Source organism: Coccinella septempunctata, chromosome 8, assembly GCF_907165205.1.
Source record: "Coccinella septempunctata chromosome 8, icCocSept1.1, whole genome shotgun sequence".
Lineage (NCBI taxonomy): Eukaryota > Metazoa > Arthropoda > Insecta > Coleoptera > Coccinellidae > Coccinella > Coccinella septempunctata.
In genome coordinates, this window is record NC_058196.1 from 7,137,806 (window position 1) to 7,156,473 (window position 18,668).

Consider the following 18,668-nt stretch of genomic DNA (forward strand, 5'->3'; position numbering starts at 1 on the left):
CAGTTCGATAGTTCAGATAGGAATTGAGATTTCAGTGGTCAATTCGGCAAAGTGTGATATCAATTCCTTGAAAACTGTTGGATCAATTCGAACCAAATCTTGAAACTGCACGTAGTTTTCGAATTGAGATGCACATTGTTTGCGCCGTTGGATATACAGATAATTGAAAATTTCTTGGTTTTAAAATATATATTCGTAATTACAATCTCTTGGCTTAATCTAATGTGTTACATTCGATGTCGTACAGCGCAATTCATTCAATATGCGTTATCTTCCGCACAGAAGTCATATTACACATGTTTATAATATAAAGGCGTTCACATGCAATGTACAAACCGCGCACAGGGTGTCACAAACTAAACATCTTCCCCCCCCTCGAATCCCTTTGGACTTCGAGGAACTTCCGCTGTTGGTGGTACCGGCAGGGAGCAAAGATTGTGCACAGCTCTTCGGATGATACCCTTGGATGTGTAAAGCTCAGCTACTCTTGAAACTCCATCCGATCCGGGAAACAATTTCGAAACTCGGGCCATACGCCATTTCAAAGGAGGAACGTTGGCTTCCTTGATGACAACCAGATCGCCTTCCTTTAGCCCTTCTTGCTTGATGCGCCATTTGGACCTTTGTTGTAATTCGCTGAGATATTCATTCTTCCAACGATGCCAAAAATGTTGACGCATGCTCTCGAGGTTCTGAAATCTGCTGAGCCTGTTAGGATTTGCTTGTAAGAGATTTTCTACTGGCAATGAAGTGAGTGGCTTGCCTATGAGGAAATGTGCTGGAGTTAAAGGATTAAGGTCTGTAGGATCAGAAGAAAGTGGGGTCAATGGTCTGGAATTAAGGATTGCTTCAATTTGCGTAAATAATGTTGTTAGTTCTTCAAATGTCAAATGTTTGTCTCCTAAGATTCTAGTGATATGGTATTTGGCGGATTTAATGCCCGCTTCCCAAAGCCCACCGAAGTGAGGGGAGTATGCTGGTGAAAACTTGAAATTAATGCCCTCATTTGCTGCAAAACCTGAGATTTCTTCGTTATTTGTTTTTAAGAATCTCGCGATTTCGTTGCCTGCGCCGACAAAATTTGTGCCATTATCACATAACAATTGAAGAGGCTTTCCTCTTCGAGATATAAACCGTCGCAAGCATAAAATGAAAACATCAGACGTAAGGTCGCTTGCTACCTCTAAATGTAAAGCCTTAGTGGCAAAACATACAAATAGACATAAATAACATTTTGTTATTTTGCAACCGCGACCCTTTCGGTCTGTGATGTAAAATGGACCGCCAAAATCGACACCGCTAACCTGAAATGGAGAACTTGGGATGACTCTAGAAGCAGGTAAGTTGCCCATTAGTGGATTTAAACATTTAGCTTTCATTATTCTACATATCTTGCAATTATTTATGGTGCTTCTAGCTAAGATTCTACCTCTTAAAGGCCCAAATTCATTTCTTAAATCACTCAACAAAAGCTGAGGTCCACAATGCATAAGTTTGATGTGATGATAGGAAAATAGCAATTTTGTGAAGTTATGATTTATATCTAACAAAGCAGGATGTTTTCTATCATAGCTAACCTTCGACTTCTGTATGCGGCCACCAACACGAAGTATGCCATTCTCATCAAGGAACGGACTGAGCGACAACATACGAGAATAAGAGGGTAAGTTCTGCTTATTACTTAAAATTCTGATTTCATTTAAGAAGCAATCTCTCTGGTGCAGTTTTATCAACAATTGGAGTGAAGAATGTAACTCAACAGTGGACAATGAACTTGAAAATTTATCGACTTTATTGCGCGAATTTGAGATGAAACGTAAAACGTAGGCTACAGACCTCTGTAAAGTTGAAAATCTTGAATATTTATCGAAGTTTATCAAAGAGTTAACATGAATAGTAGAATTGAGTGTAGTCGTAGCGTGTAAACATTTAGCAGTAGTTTTCTTCTCGGGTAAATCGAGAATATTTTTTGTGTTCATTGTTTGAGGCCAGCTACAAGGATCCTCAAATAAAAATGGTGGACCTTCCCACCAAAGTGTAGCTGACTGCATACACTTAGGATTTACACCTCTAGAGGCCATATCCGCTGGATTTTTATCGCCTGGCACATGCCTCCAAGTACCAGATGCAGTCAATTCTTGTACTTCACTGACACGGTTGGCGACAAAGGGTTGCAAGTTACAAGCTTCAGAGGACAACCAACCTAAAACAATCGTTGAATCAGTCCAATGATAGGAAGAAGTTATATCACAACGGAGTGATTTCGCAACCTTTGAGCTCAGTCGTGCTGACAGTAATGCCCCGCACAGCTCAAGGCGTGGTATTGTCGTAGGTTTTACTGGAGCGACTCTGGTTTTGGCGCAGACTAATTTGACGAAAATGTTGCCTGAGCTATCTATCGACCTGAGGTAAATAGCTGCAGCATATGCTGCCTGTGAAGCATCTGAGAATGAATGTAATTCTATAATAACGGGCTGATTGATGAGTATATGTCTACCAATTCCGACCTTTGATACTGTGTTCAAATTAATTGTAAAATTCCGCCACTCTGATTCTAATTTATCATCTACTGGGTCGTCCCATCCCAGTTTGGATTGCCATAATTTTTGTAGTATTATCTTCGGCACGATAGTACAAGGGCTTAGCAAACCCAATGGATCAAAGAGTTTAGCAGAATTGGACAAAATAGTACGTTTAGTTACATTTTTGTTTAAGTTGATGTTTTCAACTGAAAACTGCAGAATGTCATTTAATGGATCCCATTTCAATCCCAAGACACTGGATGGTGAAGAAACATCTAAGTCCTTAGGTGTAGAGATATTTGACTGGAATTGAAAAATAGATGGGCAGTTTGTACGCCACCTTCGTAACGGAAGACCAGCCGATCTTAAAATTTCAGTGATTGATTGAACTATATGGATCAACTCAGCTGGGTCATCAGTACCAGAAAGTAAATCATCGATGTAAAAATCGTCCTTTATACATTTTGAGACTACTTCATCACTACAATCCAATCCAAGTTGGTGAAGACATCTCGTACTCAAAAATGGTGCTGATGCAGTACCATAGGTTACTGTATTCAAACGAAATACCCTAATGGTCTGGGTCGGATCATCGTGCCACAAAATTAATTGTAGTATTCGTTGCTCGGGCTCAACGAGGATCTGACGGTACATTTTTTCCACATCAGCTGACACCACAAACTTGTGCTGTCTATACCTCAGTAAAATTGAGAACAAGTCGTTTTGTACTACTGGTCCGATATATTGTATATCGTTCAACGATATACCCGTAGAGGTTTTTGCAGAAGCATCAAAAACAACTCGTAGTTTTGTTGTTTCACTAGTTTCCTTCAATACTGCATGATGTGGAAGGTAGCAACCAAATATAGGTTTAGGAATTTCAGTCATGTGTCCCAATTGTTCATATTCTCTAATAAATTTACGATACTCCTCTTTGAAAACAGGTTTGCGCTTAAATTTTTCTTCCAATTGCATTAACCTTTTTTCGGCAATTTTATATGAATCACCTAGAACTGATGAGCTCTCTTTTAGTGGTATTCGAACACAAAATCTACCATCATGTTCACGATGAGTAGTTCGACTGAATAAGTTCTCGCAGTAGTTGTTTTTGAGATTTTTATTATCTCTAGGAATTTCCTCCAGTTCCCAAAATTTTGCTAATTGTTTACTTATTTCCTTTGAGAAGTGGCAATATATTTTAGTATTTTTGTCTTTATCGTGAGTATTCCCCCTCATGGGGCCAGCTACTATCCAACCCAGGTAGGTTTCCTGTAATATAGGACCTTGATGTCCCAGGATAAGCCTATTTGGCTTAAGCAGATCCCAAAAGATATCAGCACCTAACAGTAAATCTATTACTGAAGGTTGATGAAACCCTGGATCGGCTAGGTGCAAAGAGCTAGGGACTCCTAGATTCTCGATACGCAAAGTACAATGGGGCACATTATCAGTAATTTTAGGTAGAATAAAGCAATTTATGTTCATATTAAAGTTGTTGTGAAGCGATTGTATATTTATGTTGCAATGTTCATTGACATTTAGTAGCATATTTCCCAAACCAGAAATATATTGATGATATTTTTTTATTTTGTAGATACCTAAATTTTGTTGAGCCTTATAGCTAATAAAAGATGATTGACTGCCGCAGTCCAGCAAAGCCCTGAGAATAAATGTTTTGTCCTTGTTTGTCACCCTGACCAACGCCGTGGAAAGAAGAGCTTGATTGGTGGAGACAGCAGACATAGCAATAGAAGTGCCAGATGAGCTTGCTACCGTGGACTCGACTGCAGGATTTGAAAAATTCGAATTTTCACTTGTATTTAAACTATTGTTATTAGTATTAACTGCAGATTGTTCATTTTTTATTTGTTGTATTGATTGTTGTAAAGGTAATTGCTTATGTAACAATGTATTATGTCTTCGATGGCATATTCTACAACCGCCCAACTTACATTGATAGGATTGGTGGCCGCCTCGAAGACAGTTAGTGCACAGTTTTAATGAAGAGATTTTAGCGATTCGCTCTTCTATAGGCAATGATTTAAATTTAGAGCACTCATGAATTTTATGTTCTAGTTTACATATAAGACACCCTTTAGAAGGTGAAAGATCATGTGAGGACGCAATGAAGGATTTGTTATTTATTTTTGGTAAGCTATGACGTTTCTCATTGTTCTTAACAGATTTACAAGCATTCATAGTTTCTAAGACAACAGATCTCTGACGAAGAAATGAATAAAATTCTTCTAAAGTAACTGAGTCTATATCACTCCTAAACTCCTCCCATTTTCTCGAGGTTACGGTGTCTAACCTTGAAGATGCAAAATAAATGATTATAGTATCCCACTGATCAGTAGGTTCTCCCAAAGACTTTAAAGCACTCAAATTTTTATTTAATGAATCCATAATATACCGCAATCCACTGTCAGTTTCTCGCTGTAGTGGTTCAATAGCAAAGAGACACCTTAAGTGTTCATTAATAAGAAGACGTTTATTGTTATAACGTTGGCTCAGTAAATCCCAAGCAACAGCATAATTATCATGTGATACTGTAATAGAACTGAGTATAGACGATGCTGAACCTTCTAAGAAGGATAAGAGATAATGGAATTTACTGACATTGTCAATACTGTTATTATCGTGAATTAATGACGTAAATGTATCTCTAAATGATATCCATTTGTTTTGATCACCATTAAAGGGTGGAATTTTCAAAGGTGGTAATTTAAGACTATTGTAATTATTCGACTTATTACTTATGTTAGATGAAGATTCATCGATAGCATTATTTTGAAAAGAATCTAATAGTGATTGAGCTTGAGCCATTAACTTAAAACAAATATTCTCAGTGATTTCACGCTCTTCCATTTGTTTAGATATATCTTCATCCAACAGTTCTATTTTTGATTGAATATCTTCAAAACTACACGACAATTCACGCATTTTATTCAATCTGATATTGACCTCATTTAAAATCAAATTTGATAAATCCTTGCGATTCATTAAAGGCGTTAAATATTTTTCAAAAAGTGTTATACGTGCTCTTAAACTGCCTCTTTGTTTTATTAAGTAATTTAAATCACTCATCTTGTCGACGCAGAAAACGTTTCACTCAAATAATGATGGAACAAAAAAACAACGGAATCAAATAATCAAAACAATGAATACGTTACGGTTATTCCTGATAACGCAGCTGGGCTGATAACGAAAACGGTTCCGCAGCAACGAAGCGACTTCAAATGGTTATTAATCGAGATTAACCGTTACTGGATTTTCAAATAACTGTTATGCAGCTTTCAGAGGTCAACTTCACCTGAAATGATATAGTATTTGAATTAAATCGGTCAATAATTTGAGTTAGTTGTTAGTTGAAAAATGGAATGTAATGAATTACGCAAACTGAATCATGTGAAGGAAAAATTACAAAGGAATAAACAATGCACTTCCCTCTGCTTCGGAAACGATGAATTGCAGCAATGTGGCTCGCGATTTCCCAAGGTGGATCCTCCAGAAAATCTGTCGTTATTCTTGAATTTCGATGTTTTTCCACTGATTTCAAATCACGTCGGGGTCACCAAAAAACTGTTTGCGCCGTTGGATATACAGATAATTGAAAATTTCTTGGTTTTAAAATATATATTCGTAATTACAATCTCTTGGCTTAATCTAATGTGTTACATTCGATGTCGTACAGCGCAATTCATTCAATATGCGTTATCTTCCGCACAGAAGTCATATTACACATGTTTATAATATAAAGGCGTTCACATGCAATGTACAAACCGCGCACAGGGTGTCACAAACTAAACACACATGTTGAATTTCAGTTCGATAGTTCAGATAGGAATTGAGATTTCAGTGGTCAATTCGGCAAAGTGTGATATTAATTCCTAAAAGCTGTTGGATCAATTCGAACCAAATCTTGAAACTGCACATAGTTTTCGAATTGAAATGCACATGTTGAATTTCAGTTCGATAGTGCAGATAGGAATTGAGATTTCAGTGGTCTATTCGGCAAAGTGTGATATCAATTCCTCAAAAACTGTTGAACCAATTCGACCCAAATCTTGAAACTGCACATAGTTTTCGTATTGAGATGCACATGTTGAATTTCAGTTCGAAAGTTCAGATAGGAGTTGAGATTTCAGTGGTCAATTCGGCAAAGTGTGATATCAATTCCTCGAAAACTGTTGGATCAATTCGAAGCGAATCTTGAAACTGCACATAGTTTTCGAAATGAGATGCACATGTTGAATTTCAGATCGATAGTTCTAATAGGAATGGAGATTTCAGAAGTCGATTCGACAAAATATCATTTCAATTCTTAAGGAACTATTGGATCAATTCGAACCAAATCTCGAAACTGCACATAGTTTTCGGATTGAGATGCACATGTTGAATTTCAGTTCGATAGTTCAGATAGGAATTGAGATTTCAGTGGTCAATTCGGCAAAGTGTGATATCAATTCCTTGAAAACTGTTGGATCAATTCGAACCAAATCTTGAAACTGCACGTAGTTTTCGAATTGAGATGCACATGTTGAATTTCAGTTCGATAGTTCAGATAGGAATTGAGATTTCAGTGGTCAATTCGGCAAAGTGTGATATTAATTCCTAAAAACTGTTGGATCAATTCGAACCAAATCTTGAAACTGCACATAGTTTTCGGATTGAGATGCACATGTTGAATTTCAGTTCGATAGTTCAGATAGGAATTGAGATTTCAGTGGTCAATTCGGCAAAGTGATATCAATTCCTTGAAAACTGTTGGATCATTTCGAACCGAATCTTGAAACTGCACATAGTTTTCGAAATGAGATGCATATGTTGGATTTCAGTTCGATATTTCTGATAGGAATTGAGATTTCAGTGGTCAATTCGGCAAAGTGTGATATCAATTCCTTGAAAACTGTTGGATCAATTCGAACCGAATCTTGAAACTGCACATAGTTTTCGAAATGACATGCATATGTTGAATTTCAGTTCGATATTTCTGATAGGAATTGAGATTTCAGTGGTCTATTCGGCAAAGTGTGATATCAATTCCTCGAAAACTGTTGGATCAATTCGAAGCGAATCTTGAAACTGCACATAGTTTTCGAAATGAGATGCACATGTTGAATTTCAGATCGATAGTTCTAATAGGAATGGAGATTTCAGAAGTCGATTCGACAAAATATCATTTCAATTCTTAAGGAACTATTGGATCAATTCGAACCAAATCTCGAAACTGCACATAGTTTTCGGATTGAGATGCACATGTTGAATTTCAGTTCGATAGTTCAGATAGGAATTGAGATTTCAGTGGTCAATTCGGCAAAGTGTGATATCAATTCCTTGAAAACTGTTGGATCAATTCGAACCAAATCTTGAAACTGCACGTAGTTTTCGAATTGAGATGCACGTGTTGAATTTCAGTTCGATAGTTCAGATAGGAATTGAGATTTCAGTGGTCAATTCGGCAAAGTGTGATATCAATTCCTAAAAACTGTTGGATCAATTCGAACCAAATCTTGAAACTGCACATAGTTTTCGGATTGAGATGCATATGTTGAATTTCAGATCGATAGTTCTGATAGGAATGAAGATTTCAGTAGTCGATTCGGCAAAATATCATTTCAATTCCTAAGGTACTATTGGATCGATTCGAACCAAATCTCGAAACTGCACATAGTTTTCGGATTGAGATGCACATGTTGAATTTCAGTTCGATAGTTCAGATAGGAATTGAGATTTCAGTGGTCAATTCGGCAAAGTGTGATATCAATTCCTTGAAAACTGTTGGATCAATTCGAACCAAATCTTGAAACTGCACGTAGTTTTCGAATTGAGATGCACATTGTTTGCGCCGTTGGATATACAGATAATTGAAAATTTCTTGGTTTTAAAATATATATTCGTAATTACAATCTCTTGGCTTAATCTAATGTGTTACATTCGATGTCGTACAGCGCAATTCATTCAATATGCGTTATCTTCCGCACAGAAGTCATATTACACATGTTTATAATATAAAGGCGTTCACATGCAATGTACAAACCGCGCACAGGGTGTCACAAACTAAACATCTTCCCCCCCCCTCGAATCCCTTTGGACTTCGAGGAACTTCCGCTGTTGGTGGTACCGGCAGGGAGCAAAGATTGTGCACAGCTCTTCGGATGATACCCTTGGATGTGTAAAGCTCAGCTACTCTTGAAACTCCATCCGATCCGGGAAACAATTTCGAAACTCGGGCCATACGCCATTTCAAAGGAGGAACGTTGGCTTCCTTGATGACAACCAGATCGCCTTCCTTTAGCCCTTCTTGCTTGATGCGCCATTTGGACCTTTGTTGTAATTCGCTGAGATATTCATTCTTCCAACGATGCCAAAAATGTTGACGCATGCTCTCGAGGTTCTGAAATCTGCTGAGCCTGTTAGGATTTGCTTGTAAGAGATTTTCTACTGGCAATGAAGTGAGTGGCTTGCCTATGAGGAAATGTGCTGGAGTTAAAGGATTAAGGTCTGTAGGATCAGAAGAAAGTGGGGTCAATGGTCTGGAATTAAGGATTGCTTCAATTTGCGTAAATAATGTTGTTAGTTCTTCAAATGTCAAATGTTTGTCTCCTAAGATTCTAGTGATATGGTATTTGGCGGATTTAATGCCCGCTTCCCAAAGCCCACCGAAGTGAGGGGAGTATGCTGGTGAAAACTTGAAATTAATGCCCTCATTTGCTGCAAAACCTGAGATTTCTTCGTTATTTGTTTTTAAGAATCTCGCGATTTCGTTGCCTGCGCCGACAAAATTTGTGCCATTATCACATAACAATTGAAGAGGCTTTCCTCTTCGAGATATAAACCGTCGCAAGCATAAAATGAAAACATCAGACGTAAGGTCGCTTGCTACCTCTAAATGTAAAGCCTTAGTGGCAAAACATACAAATAGACATAAATAACATTTTGTTATTTTGCAACCGCGACCCTTTCGGTCTGTGATGTAAAATGGACCGCCAAAATCGACACCGCTAACCTGAAATGGAGAACTTGGGATGACTCTAGAAGCAGGTAAGTTGCCCATTAGTGGATTTAAACATTTAGCTTTCATTATTCTACATATCTTGCAATTATTTATGGTGCTTCTAGCTAAGATTCTACCTCTTAAAGGCCCAAATTCATTTCTTAAATCACTCAACAAAAGCTGAGGTCCACAATGCATAAGTTTGATGTGATGATAGGAAAATAGCAATTTTGTGAAGTTATGATTTATATCTAACAAAGCAGGATGTTTTCTATCATAGCTAACCTTCGACTTCTGTATGCGGCCACCAACACGAAGTATGCCATTCTCATCAAGGAACGGACTGAGCGACAACATACGAGAATAAGAGGGTAAGTTCTGCTTATTACTTAAAATTCTGATTTCATTTAAGAAGCAATCTCTCTGGTGCAGTTTTATCAACAATTGGAGTGAAGAATGTAACTCAACAGTGGACAATGAACTTGAAAATTTATCGACTTTATTGCGCGAATTTGAGATGAAACGTAAAACGTAGGCTACAGACCTCTGTAAAGTTGAAAATCTTGAATATTTATCGAAGTTTATCAAAGAGTTAACATGAATAGTAGAATTGAGTGTAGTCGTAGCGTGTAAACATTTAGCAGTAGTTTTCTTCTCGGGTAAATCGAGAATATTTTTTGTGTTCATTGTTTGAGGCCAGCTACAAGGATCCTCAAATAAAAATGGTGGACCTTCCCACCAAAGTGTAGCTGACTGCATACACTTAGGATTTACACCTCTAGAGGCCATATCCGCTGGATTTTTATCGCCTGGCACATGCCTCCAAGTACCAGATGCAGTCAATTCTTGTACTTCACTGACACGGTTGGCGACAAAGGGTTGCAAGTTACAAGCTTCAGAGGACAACCAACCTAAAACAATCGTTGAATCAGTCCAATGATAGGAAGAAGTTATATCACAACGGAGTGATTTCGCAACCTTTGAGCTCAGTCGTGCTGACAGTAATGCCCCGCACAGCTCAAGGCGTGGTATTGTCGTAGGTTTTACTGGAGCGACTCTGGTTTTGGCGCAGACTAATTTGACGAAAATGTTGCCTGAGCTATCTATCGACCTGAGGTAAATAGCTGCAGCATATGCTGCCTGTGAAGCATCTGAGAATGAATGTAATTCTATAATAACGGGCTGATTGATGAGTATATGTCTACCAATTCCGACCTTTGATACTGTGTTCAAATTAATTGTAAAATTCCGCCACTCTGATTCTAATTTATCATCTACTGGGTCGTCCCATCCCAGTTTGGATTGCCATAATTTTTGTAGTATTATCTTCGGCACGATAGTACAAGGGCTTAGCAAACCCAATGGATCAAAGAGTTTAGCAGAATTGGACAAAATAGTACGTTTAGTTACATTTTTGTTTAAGTTGATGTTTTCAACTGAAAACTGCAGAATGTCATTTAATGGATCCCATTTCAATCCCAAGACACTGGATGGTGAAGAAACATCTAAGTCCTTAGGTGTAGAGATATTTGACTGGAATTGAAAAATAGATGGGCAGTTTGTACGCCACCTTCGTAACGGAAGACCAGCCGATCTTAAAATTTCAGTGATTGATTGAACTATATGGATCAACTCAGCTGGGTCATCAGTACCAGAAAGTAAATCATCGATGTAAAAATCGTCCTTTATACATTTTGAGACTACTTCATCACTACAATCCAATCCAAGTTGGTGAAGACATCTCGTACTCAAAAATGGTGCTGATGCAGTACCATAGGTTACTGTATTCAAACGAAATACCCTAATGGTCTGGGTCGGATCATCGTGCCACAAAATTAATTGTAGTATTCGTTGCTCGGGCTCAACGAGGATCTGACGGTACATTTTTTCCACATCAGCTGACACCACAAACTTGTGCTGTCTATACCTCAGTAAAATTGAGAACAAGTCGTTTTGTACTACTGGTCCGATATATTGTATATCGTTCAACGATATACCCGTAGAGGTTTTTGCAGAAGCATCAAAAACAACTCGTAGTTTTGTTGTTTCACTAGTTTCCTTCAATACTGCATGATGTGGAAGGTAGCAACCAAATATAGGTTTAGGAATTTCAGTCATGTGTCCCAATTGTTCATATTCTCTAATAAATTTACGATACTCCTCTTTGAAAACAGGTTTGCGCTTAAATTTTTCTTCCAATTGCATTAACCTTTTTTCGGCAATTTTATATGAATCACCTAGAACTGATGAGCTCTCTTTTAGTGGTATTCGAACACAAAATCTACCATCATGTTCACGATGAGTAGTTCGACTGAATAAGTTCTCGCAGTAGTTGTTTTTGAGATTTTTATTATCTCTAGGAATTTCCTCCAGTTCCCAAAATTTTGCTAATTGTTTACTTATTTCCTTTGAGAAGTGGCAATATATTTTAGTATTTTTGTCTTTATCGTGAGTATTCCCCCTCATGGGGCCAGCTACTATCCAACCCAGGTAGGTTTCCTGTAATATAGGACCTTGATGTCCCAGGATAAGCCTATTTGGCTTAAGCAGATCCCAAAAGATATCAGCACCTAACAGTAAATCTATTACTGAAGGTTGATGAAACCCTGGATCGGCTAGGTGCAAAGAGCTAGGGACTCCTAGATTCTCGATACGCAAAGTACAATGGGGCACATTATCAGTAATTTTAGGTAGAATAAAGCAATTTATGTTCATATTAAAGTTGTTGTGAAGCGATTGTATATTTATGTTGCAATGTTCATTGACATTTAGTAGCATATTTCCCAAACCAGAAATATATTGATGATATTTTTTTATTTTGTAGATACCTAAATTTTGTTGAGCCTTATAGCTAATAAAAGATGATTGACTGCCGCAGTCCAGCAAAGCCCTGAGAATAAATGTTTTGTCCTTGTTTGTCACCCTGACCAACGCCGTGGAAAGAAGAGCTTGATTGGTGGAGACAGCAGACATAGCAATAGAAGTGCCAGATGAGCTTGCTACCGTGGACTCGACTGCAGGATTTGAAAAATTCGAATTTTCACTTGTATTTAAACTATTGTTATTAGTATTAACTGCAGATTGTTCATTTTTTATTTGTTGTATTGATTGTTGTAAAGGTAATTGCTTATGTAACAATGTATTATGTCTTCGATGGCATATTCTACAACCGCCCAACTTACATTGATAGGATTGGTGGCCGCCTCGAAGACAGTTAGTGCACAGTTTTAATGAAGAGATTTTAGCGATTCGCTCTTCTATAGGCAATGATTTAAATTTAGAGCACTCATGAATTTTATGTTCTAGTTTACATATAAGACACCCTTTAGAAGGTGAAAGATCATGTGAGGACGCAATGAAGGATTTGTTATTTATTTTTGGTAAGCTATGACGTTTCTCATTGTTCTTAACAGATTTACAAGCATTCATAGTTTCTAAGACAACAGATCTCTGACGAAGAAATGAATAAAATTCTTCTAAAGTAACTGAGTCTATATCACTCCTAAACTCCTCCCATTTTCTCGAGGTTACGGTGTCTAACCTTGAAGATGCAAAATAAATGATTATAGTATCCCACTGATCAGTAGGTTCTCCCAAAGACTTTAAAGCACTCAAATTTTTATTTAATGAATCCATAATATACCGCAATCCACTGTCAGTTTCTCGCTGTAGTGGTTCAATAGCAAAGAGACACCTTAAGTGTTCATTAATAAGAAGACGTTTATTGTTATAACGTTGGCTCAGTAAATCCCAAGCAACAGCATAATTATCATGTGATACTGTAATAGAACTGAGTATAGACGATGCTGAACCTTCTAAGAAGGATAAGAGATAATGGAATTTACTGACATTGTCAATACTGTTATTATCGTGAATTAATGACGTAAATGTATCTCTAAATGATATCCATTTGTTTTGATCACCATTAAAGGGTGGAATTTTCAAAGGTGGTAATTTAAGACTATTGTAATTATTCGACTTATTACTTATGTTAGATGAAGATTCATCGATAGCATTATTTTGAAAAGAATCTAATAGTGATTGAGCTTGAGCCATTAACTTAAAACAAATATTCTCAGTGATTTCACGCTCTTCCATTTGTTTAGATATATCTTCATCCAACAGTTCTATTTTTGATTGAATATCTTCAAAACTACACGACAATTCACGCATTTTATTCAATCTGATATTGACCTCATTTAAAATCAAATTTGATAAATCCTTGCGATTCATTAAAGGCGTTAAATATTTTTCAAAAAGTGTTATACGTGCTCTTAAACTGCCTCTTTGTTTTATTAAGTAATTTAAATCACTCATCTTGTCGACGCAGAAAACGTTTCACTCAAATAATGATGGAACAAAAAAACAACGGAATCAAATAATCAAAACAATGAATACGTTACGGTTATTCCTGATAACGCAGCTGGGCTGATAACGAAAACGGTTCCGCAGCAACGAAGCGACTTCAAATGGTTATTAATCGAGATTAACCGTTACTGGATTTTCAAATAACTGTTATGCAGCTTTCAGAGGTCAACTTCACCTGAAATGATATAGTATTTGAATTAAATCGGTCAATAATTTGAGTTAGTTGTTAGTTGAAAAATGGAATGTAATGAATTACGCAAACTGAATCATGTGAAGGAAAAATTACAAAGGAATAAACAATGCACTTCCCTCTGCTTCGGAAACGATGAATTGCAGCAATGTGGCTCGCGATTTCCCAAGGTGGATCCTCCAGAAAATCTGTCGTTATTCTTGAATTTCGATGTTTTTCCACTGATTTCAAATCACGTCGGGGTCACCAAAAAACTGTTTGCGCCGTTGGATATACAGATAATTGAAAATTTCTTGGTTTTAAAATATATATTCGTAATTACAATCTCTTGGCTTAATCTAATGTGTTACATTCGATGTCGTACAGCGCAATTCATTCAATATGCGTTATCTTCCGCACAGAAGTCATATTACACATGTTTATAATATAAAGGCGTTCACATGCAATGTACAAACCGCGCACAGGGTGTCACAAACTAAACACACATGTTGAATTTCAGTTCGATAGTTCAGATAGGAATTGAGATTTCAGTGGTCAATTCGGCAAAGTGTGATATTAATTCCTAAAAACTGTTGGATCAATTCGAACCAAACCTTGAAACTGCACATAGTTTTCGAATTGAAATGCACATGTTGAATTTCAGTTCGATAGTGCAGATAGGAATTGAGATTTCAGTGGTCTATTCGGCAAAGTGTGATATCAATTCCTCAAAAACTGTTGAACCAATTCGACCCAAATCTTGAAACTGCACATAGTTTTCGTATTGAGATGCACATGTTGAATTTCAGTTCGAAAGTTCAGATAGGAGTTGAGATTTCAGTGGTCAATTCGGCAAAGTGTGATATCAATTCCTCGAAAACTGTTGGATCAATTCGAAGCGAATCTTGAAACTGCACATAGTTTTCGAAATGAGATGCACATGTTGAATTTCAGATCGATAGTTCTAATAGGAATGGAGATTTCAGAAGTCGATTCGACAAAATATCATTTCAATTCTTAAGGAACTATTGGATCAATTCGAACCAAATCTCGAAACTGCACATAGTTTTCGGATTGAGATGCACATGTTGAATTTCAGTTCGATAGTTCAGATAGGAATTGAGATTTCAGTGGTCAATTCGGCAAAGTGTGATATCAATTCCTTGAAAACTGTTGGATCAATTCGAACCAAATCTTGAAACTGCACGTAGTTTTCGAATTGAGATGCACATGTTGAATTTCAGTTCGATAGTTCAGATAGGAATTGAGATTTCAGTGGTCAATTCGGCAAAGTGATATCAATTCCTTGAAAACTGTTGGATCATTTCGAACCGAATCTTGAAACTGCACATAGTTTTCGAAATGAGATGCATATGTTGGATTTCAGTTCGATATTTCTGATAGGAATTGAGATTTCAGTGGTCAATTCGGCAAAGTGTGATATCAATTCCTTGAAAACTGTTGGATCAATTCGAACCGAATCTTGAAACTGCACATAGTTTTCGAAATGACATGCATATGTTGAATTTCAGTTCGATATTTCTGATAGGAATTGAGATTTCAGTGGTCTATTCGGCAAAGTGTGATATCAATTCCTCGAAAACTGTTGGATCAATTCGAAGCGAATCTTGAAACTGCACATAGTTTTCGAAATGAGATGCACATGTTGAATTTCAGATCGATAGTTCTAATAGGAATGGAGATTTCAGAAGTCGATTCGACAAAATATCATTTCAATTCTTAAGGAACTATTGGATCAATTCGAACCAAATCTCGAAACTGCACATAGTTTTCGGATTGAGATGCACATGTTGAATTTCAGTTCGATAGTTCAGATAGGAATTGAGATTTCAGTGGTCAATTCGGCAAAGTGTGATATCAATTCCTTGAAAACTGTTGGATCAATTCGAACCAAATCTTGAAACTGCACGTAGTTTTCGAATTGAGATGCACGTGTTGAATTTCAGTTCGATAGTTCAGATAGGAATTGAGATTTCAGTGGTCAATTCGGCAAAGTGTGATATCAATTCCTAAAAACTGTTGGATCAATTCGAACCAAATCTTGAAACTGCACATAGTTTTCGGATTGAGATGCATATGTTGAATTTCAGATCGATAGTTCTGATAGGAATGAAGATTTCAGTAGTCGATTCGGCAAAATATCATTTCAATTCCTAAGGTACTATTGGATCGATTCGAACCAAATCTTGAAACTGCACATAGTTTTCGATTTGAGATGCACATGTTGAATTTCAGTTCGATAGTTCAGATAGGAATTGAGATTTCAGTGGTCAATTCGGCAAAGTGTGATATCAATTCCTTGAAAACTGTTGGATCATTTCGAACCGAATCTTGAAACTGCACATAGTTTTCGAAATGAGATGCATATGTAGGATTTCAGTTCGATATTTCTGATAGGAATTGAGATTTCAGTGGTCAATTCGGCAAAGTGTGATATCAATTCCTTGAAAACTGTTGGATCAATTCGAACCGAATCTTGAAACTGCACATAGTTTTCGAAATGACATGCATATGTTGAATTTCAGTTCGATATTTCTGATAGGAATTGAGATTTCAGTGGTCTATTCGGCAAAGTGTGATATCAATTCCTCAAAAACTGTTGAACCAATTCGACCCAAATCTTGAAAACGCACATAGTTTTCGAATTGAGATGCACATGTTGAATTTCAGATCGATAGTTCTGATAGGAATGAAGATTTCAGTAGTCGATTCGGCAAAATATCATTTCAATTCCTAAGGTACTATTGGATCGATTCGAACCAAATCTTGAAACTGCACATAGTTTTCGATTTGAGATGCACATGTTGAATTTCAGTTCGAAAGTTCAGATAGGAATTGAGATTTCAGTGGTCTATTCGGCAAAGTGTGATATCAATTCCTCGAAAACTGTTGGATCAATTCGAACCGAATCTTGAAACTGCACATAGTTTTCGAATTGAGATGCATATGTTGAATTTCAGTTCGATAGTTCTGATAGGAATTGAGATTTCAGTGGTCTATTCGGCAAAGTGTGATATCAATTCCTCAAAAACTGTTGAACCAATTCGACCCAAATCTTGAAACTGCACATAGTTTTCGAATTGAGATGCACATGTTGAATTTCAGTTCGAAAGTTCAGATAGGAATTGAGATATCAGTGGTCTATTCGGCAAAGTGTGATATCAATTCCTCAAAAACTGTTGAAACAATTCGACCCAAATCTTGAAACTGCACATAGTTTTCGAATTGAGATGCACATGTTGAATTTCAGATCGATAGTTCTGATAGGAATGAAGATTTCAGTAGTCGATTCGGCAAAATATCATTTCAATTCCTAAGGAACTATTGGATCGATTCGAACCAAATCTTGAAACTGCACATAGTTTTCGAATTGAGATGCACATGTTGAATTTCAGTTCGAAAGTTCAGATAGGAATTGAGATTTCAGTGGTCAATTCGGCAAAGTGTGATATCAATTCCTCGAAAACTGTTGGATCAATTCGAACCAAATCTTGAAGCTGCACATAGTTTTCGAATTGAGATGCACATGTTGAATTTCAGTTCGATAGTGCAGATAGGAATTGAGATTTCAGTGGTCTATTCGGCAAAGTGTGATATCAATTCCTCAAAAACTGTTGAACCAATTCGACCCAAATCTTGAAACTGCACATAGTTTTCGAATTGAGATGCACATGTTGAATTTCAGATCGATAGTTCTGATAGGAATGAAGATTTCAGTAGTCGATTCGGCAAAATATCATTTTAATTCCTAAGGTACTATTGAATCGATTCGAAACAAATCTTGAAACTGCACATAGTTTTCGAATTGAGATGCACATGTAGAATTTCAGTTCGAAAGTTCAGATAGGAATTGAGATTTCAGTGGTCAATTCGGCAAAGTGTGATATCAATTCCTCGAAAACTGTTGGATCAATTCGAACCAAATCTTGAAACTGCACATAGTTTTCGAATTGAGATGCATATGTTGAATTTCAGTTCTATAGTTCTGATAGGAATTGAGATTTCAGTGGTCTATTCGGCAAAGTGTGATATCAATTCCTCAAAAACTGTTGAACCAATTCGACCCAAATCTTGAAACTGCACATAGTTTTCGAATTGAGATGCACATGTTGAATTTCAGTTCGAAAGTTCAGATAGGAATTGAGATTTCAGTGGTCAATTCGGCAAAGTGTGATATCAATTCCTCGAAAACTGTTGGATCAATTCGAACCAAATCTTGAAACGGCACATAGTTTTCGAAATGAGATGTACATGTTGAATTTCAGTTCGATAGTTCAGATAGGAATTGAGATTTCAATGGTCAATTCGGCAAAGTGTGATATCAATTCCTTCAAAACTGTTGGATCAATTCGAACCAAATCTTGAAACTGCACATAGTTTTCGAAATGAGATGCACATGTTGAATTTCAGTTCGATGTTTCAGATAGGAATTGAGATTTCAGTGGTCAATTCGGCAAAGTGTGATATCAATTCCTCGAAAATTGTTGGATCAATTCGAACCAAATCTTGAAACTGCACATAGTTTTCGAAATGAGATGCACATGTTGAATTTCAGTTCGATAGTTCAGATAGCAATTGAGATTTCAGTGGT

At 36.9% G+C, this 18,668-nt stretch overlaps 2 protein-coding genes across 2 annotated transcripts; both read right to left on the minus strand.

Annotated features, from left to right (window-relative positions):
• Positions 1 to 356: 356 nt before the first annotated feature.
• Positions 357 to 3,497, minus strand: LOC123318254. The gene has a single exon (XM_044904870.1). It carries the CDS (start codon positions 3,495 to 3,497, stop codon positions 357 to 359), a length of 3,141 nt encoding a protein of 1,046 aa, XP_044760805.1.
• Positions 3,498 to 6,132: 2,635 nt separating this feature from the next.
• On the minus strand, positions 6,133 to 13,833 carry LOC123318536. Its single transcript, XM_044905181.1, has 2 exons — positions 8,573 to 13,833; positions 6,133 to 6,315 (listed from the first exon to the last, which is right to left on the minus strand). The coding sequence occupies exons 1-2, from the start codon at positions 13,750 to 13,752 to the stop codon at positions 6,270 to 6,272; spliced, it is 5,226 nt and encodes a 1,741-aa protein (XP_044761116.1). The 5' UTR covers positions 13,753 to 13,833; the 3' UTR covers positions 6,133 to 6,269.
• Between the last annotated feature and the right edge of the window lie 4,835 nt (positions 13,834 to 18,668).

Excerpts from the sequence above, each read along its gene's own strand:
- LOC123318254 (XM_044904870.1), bottom strand. The coding sequence starts at position 3,497 with ATGCAATTGGAAGAAAAATTTAAGCGCAAACCTGTTTTCAAAGAGGAG.
- LOC123318536 (XM_044905181.1), bottom strand. The coding sequence starts at position 13,752 with ATGAATCGCAAGGATTTATCAAATTTGATTTTAAATGAGGTCAATATC. Across the intron at positions 6,316-8,572 it reads AGATGTTTAGTTTGTGACAC|CCTGTGCGCGGTTTGTACAT; the intron begins CCTGTGCGCGGT and ends AGTTTGTGACAC.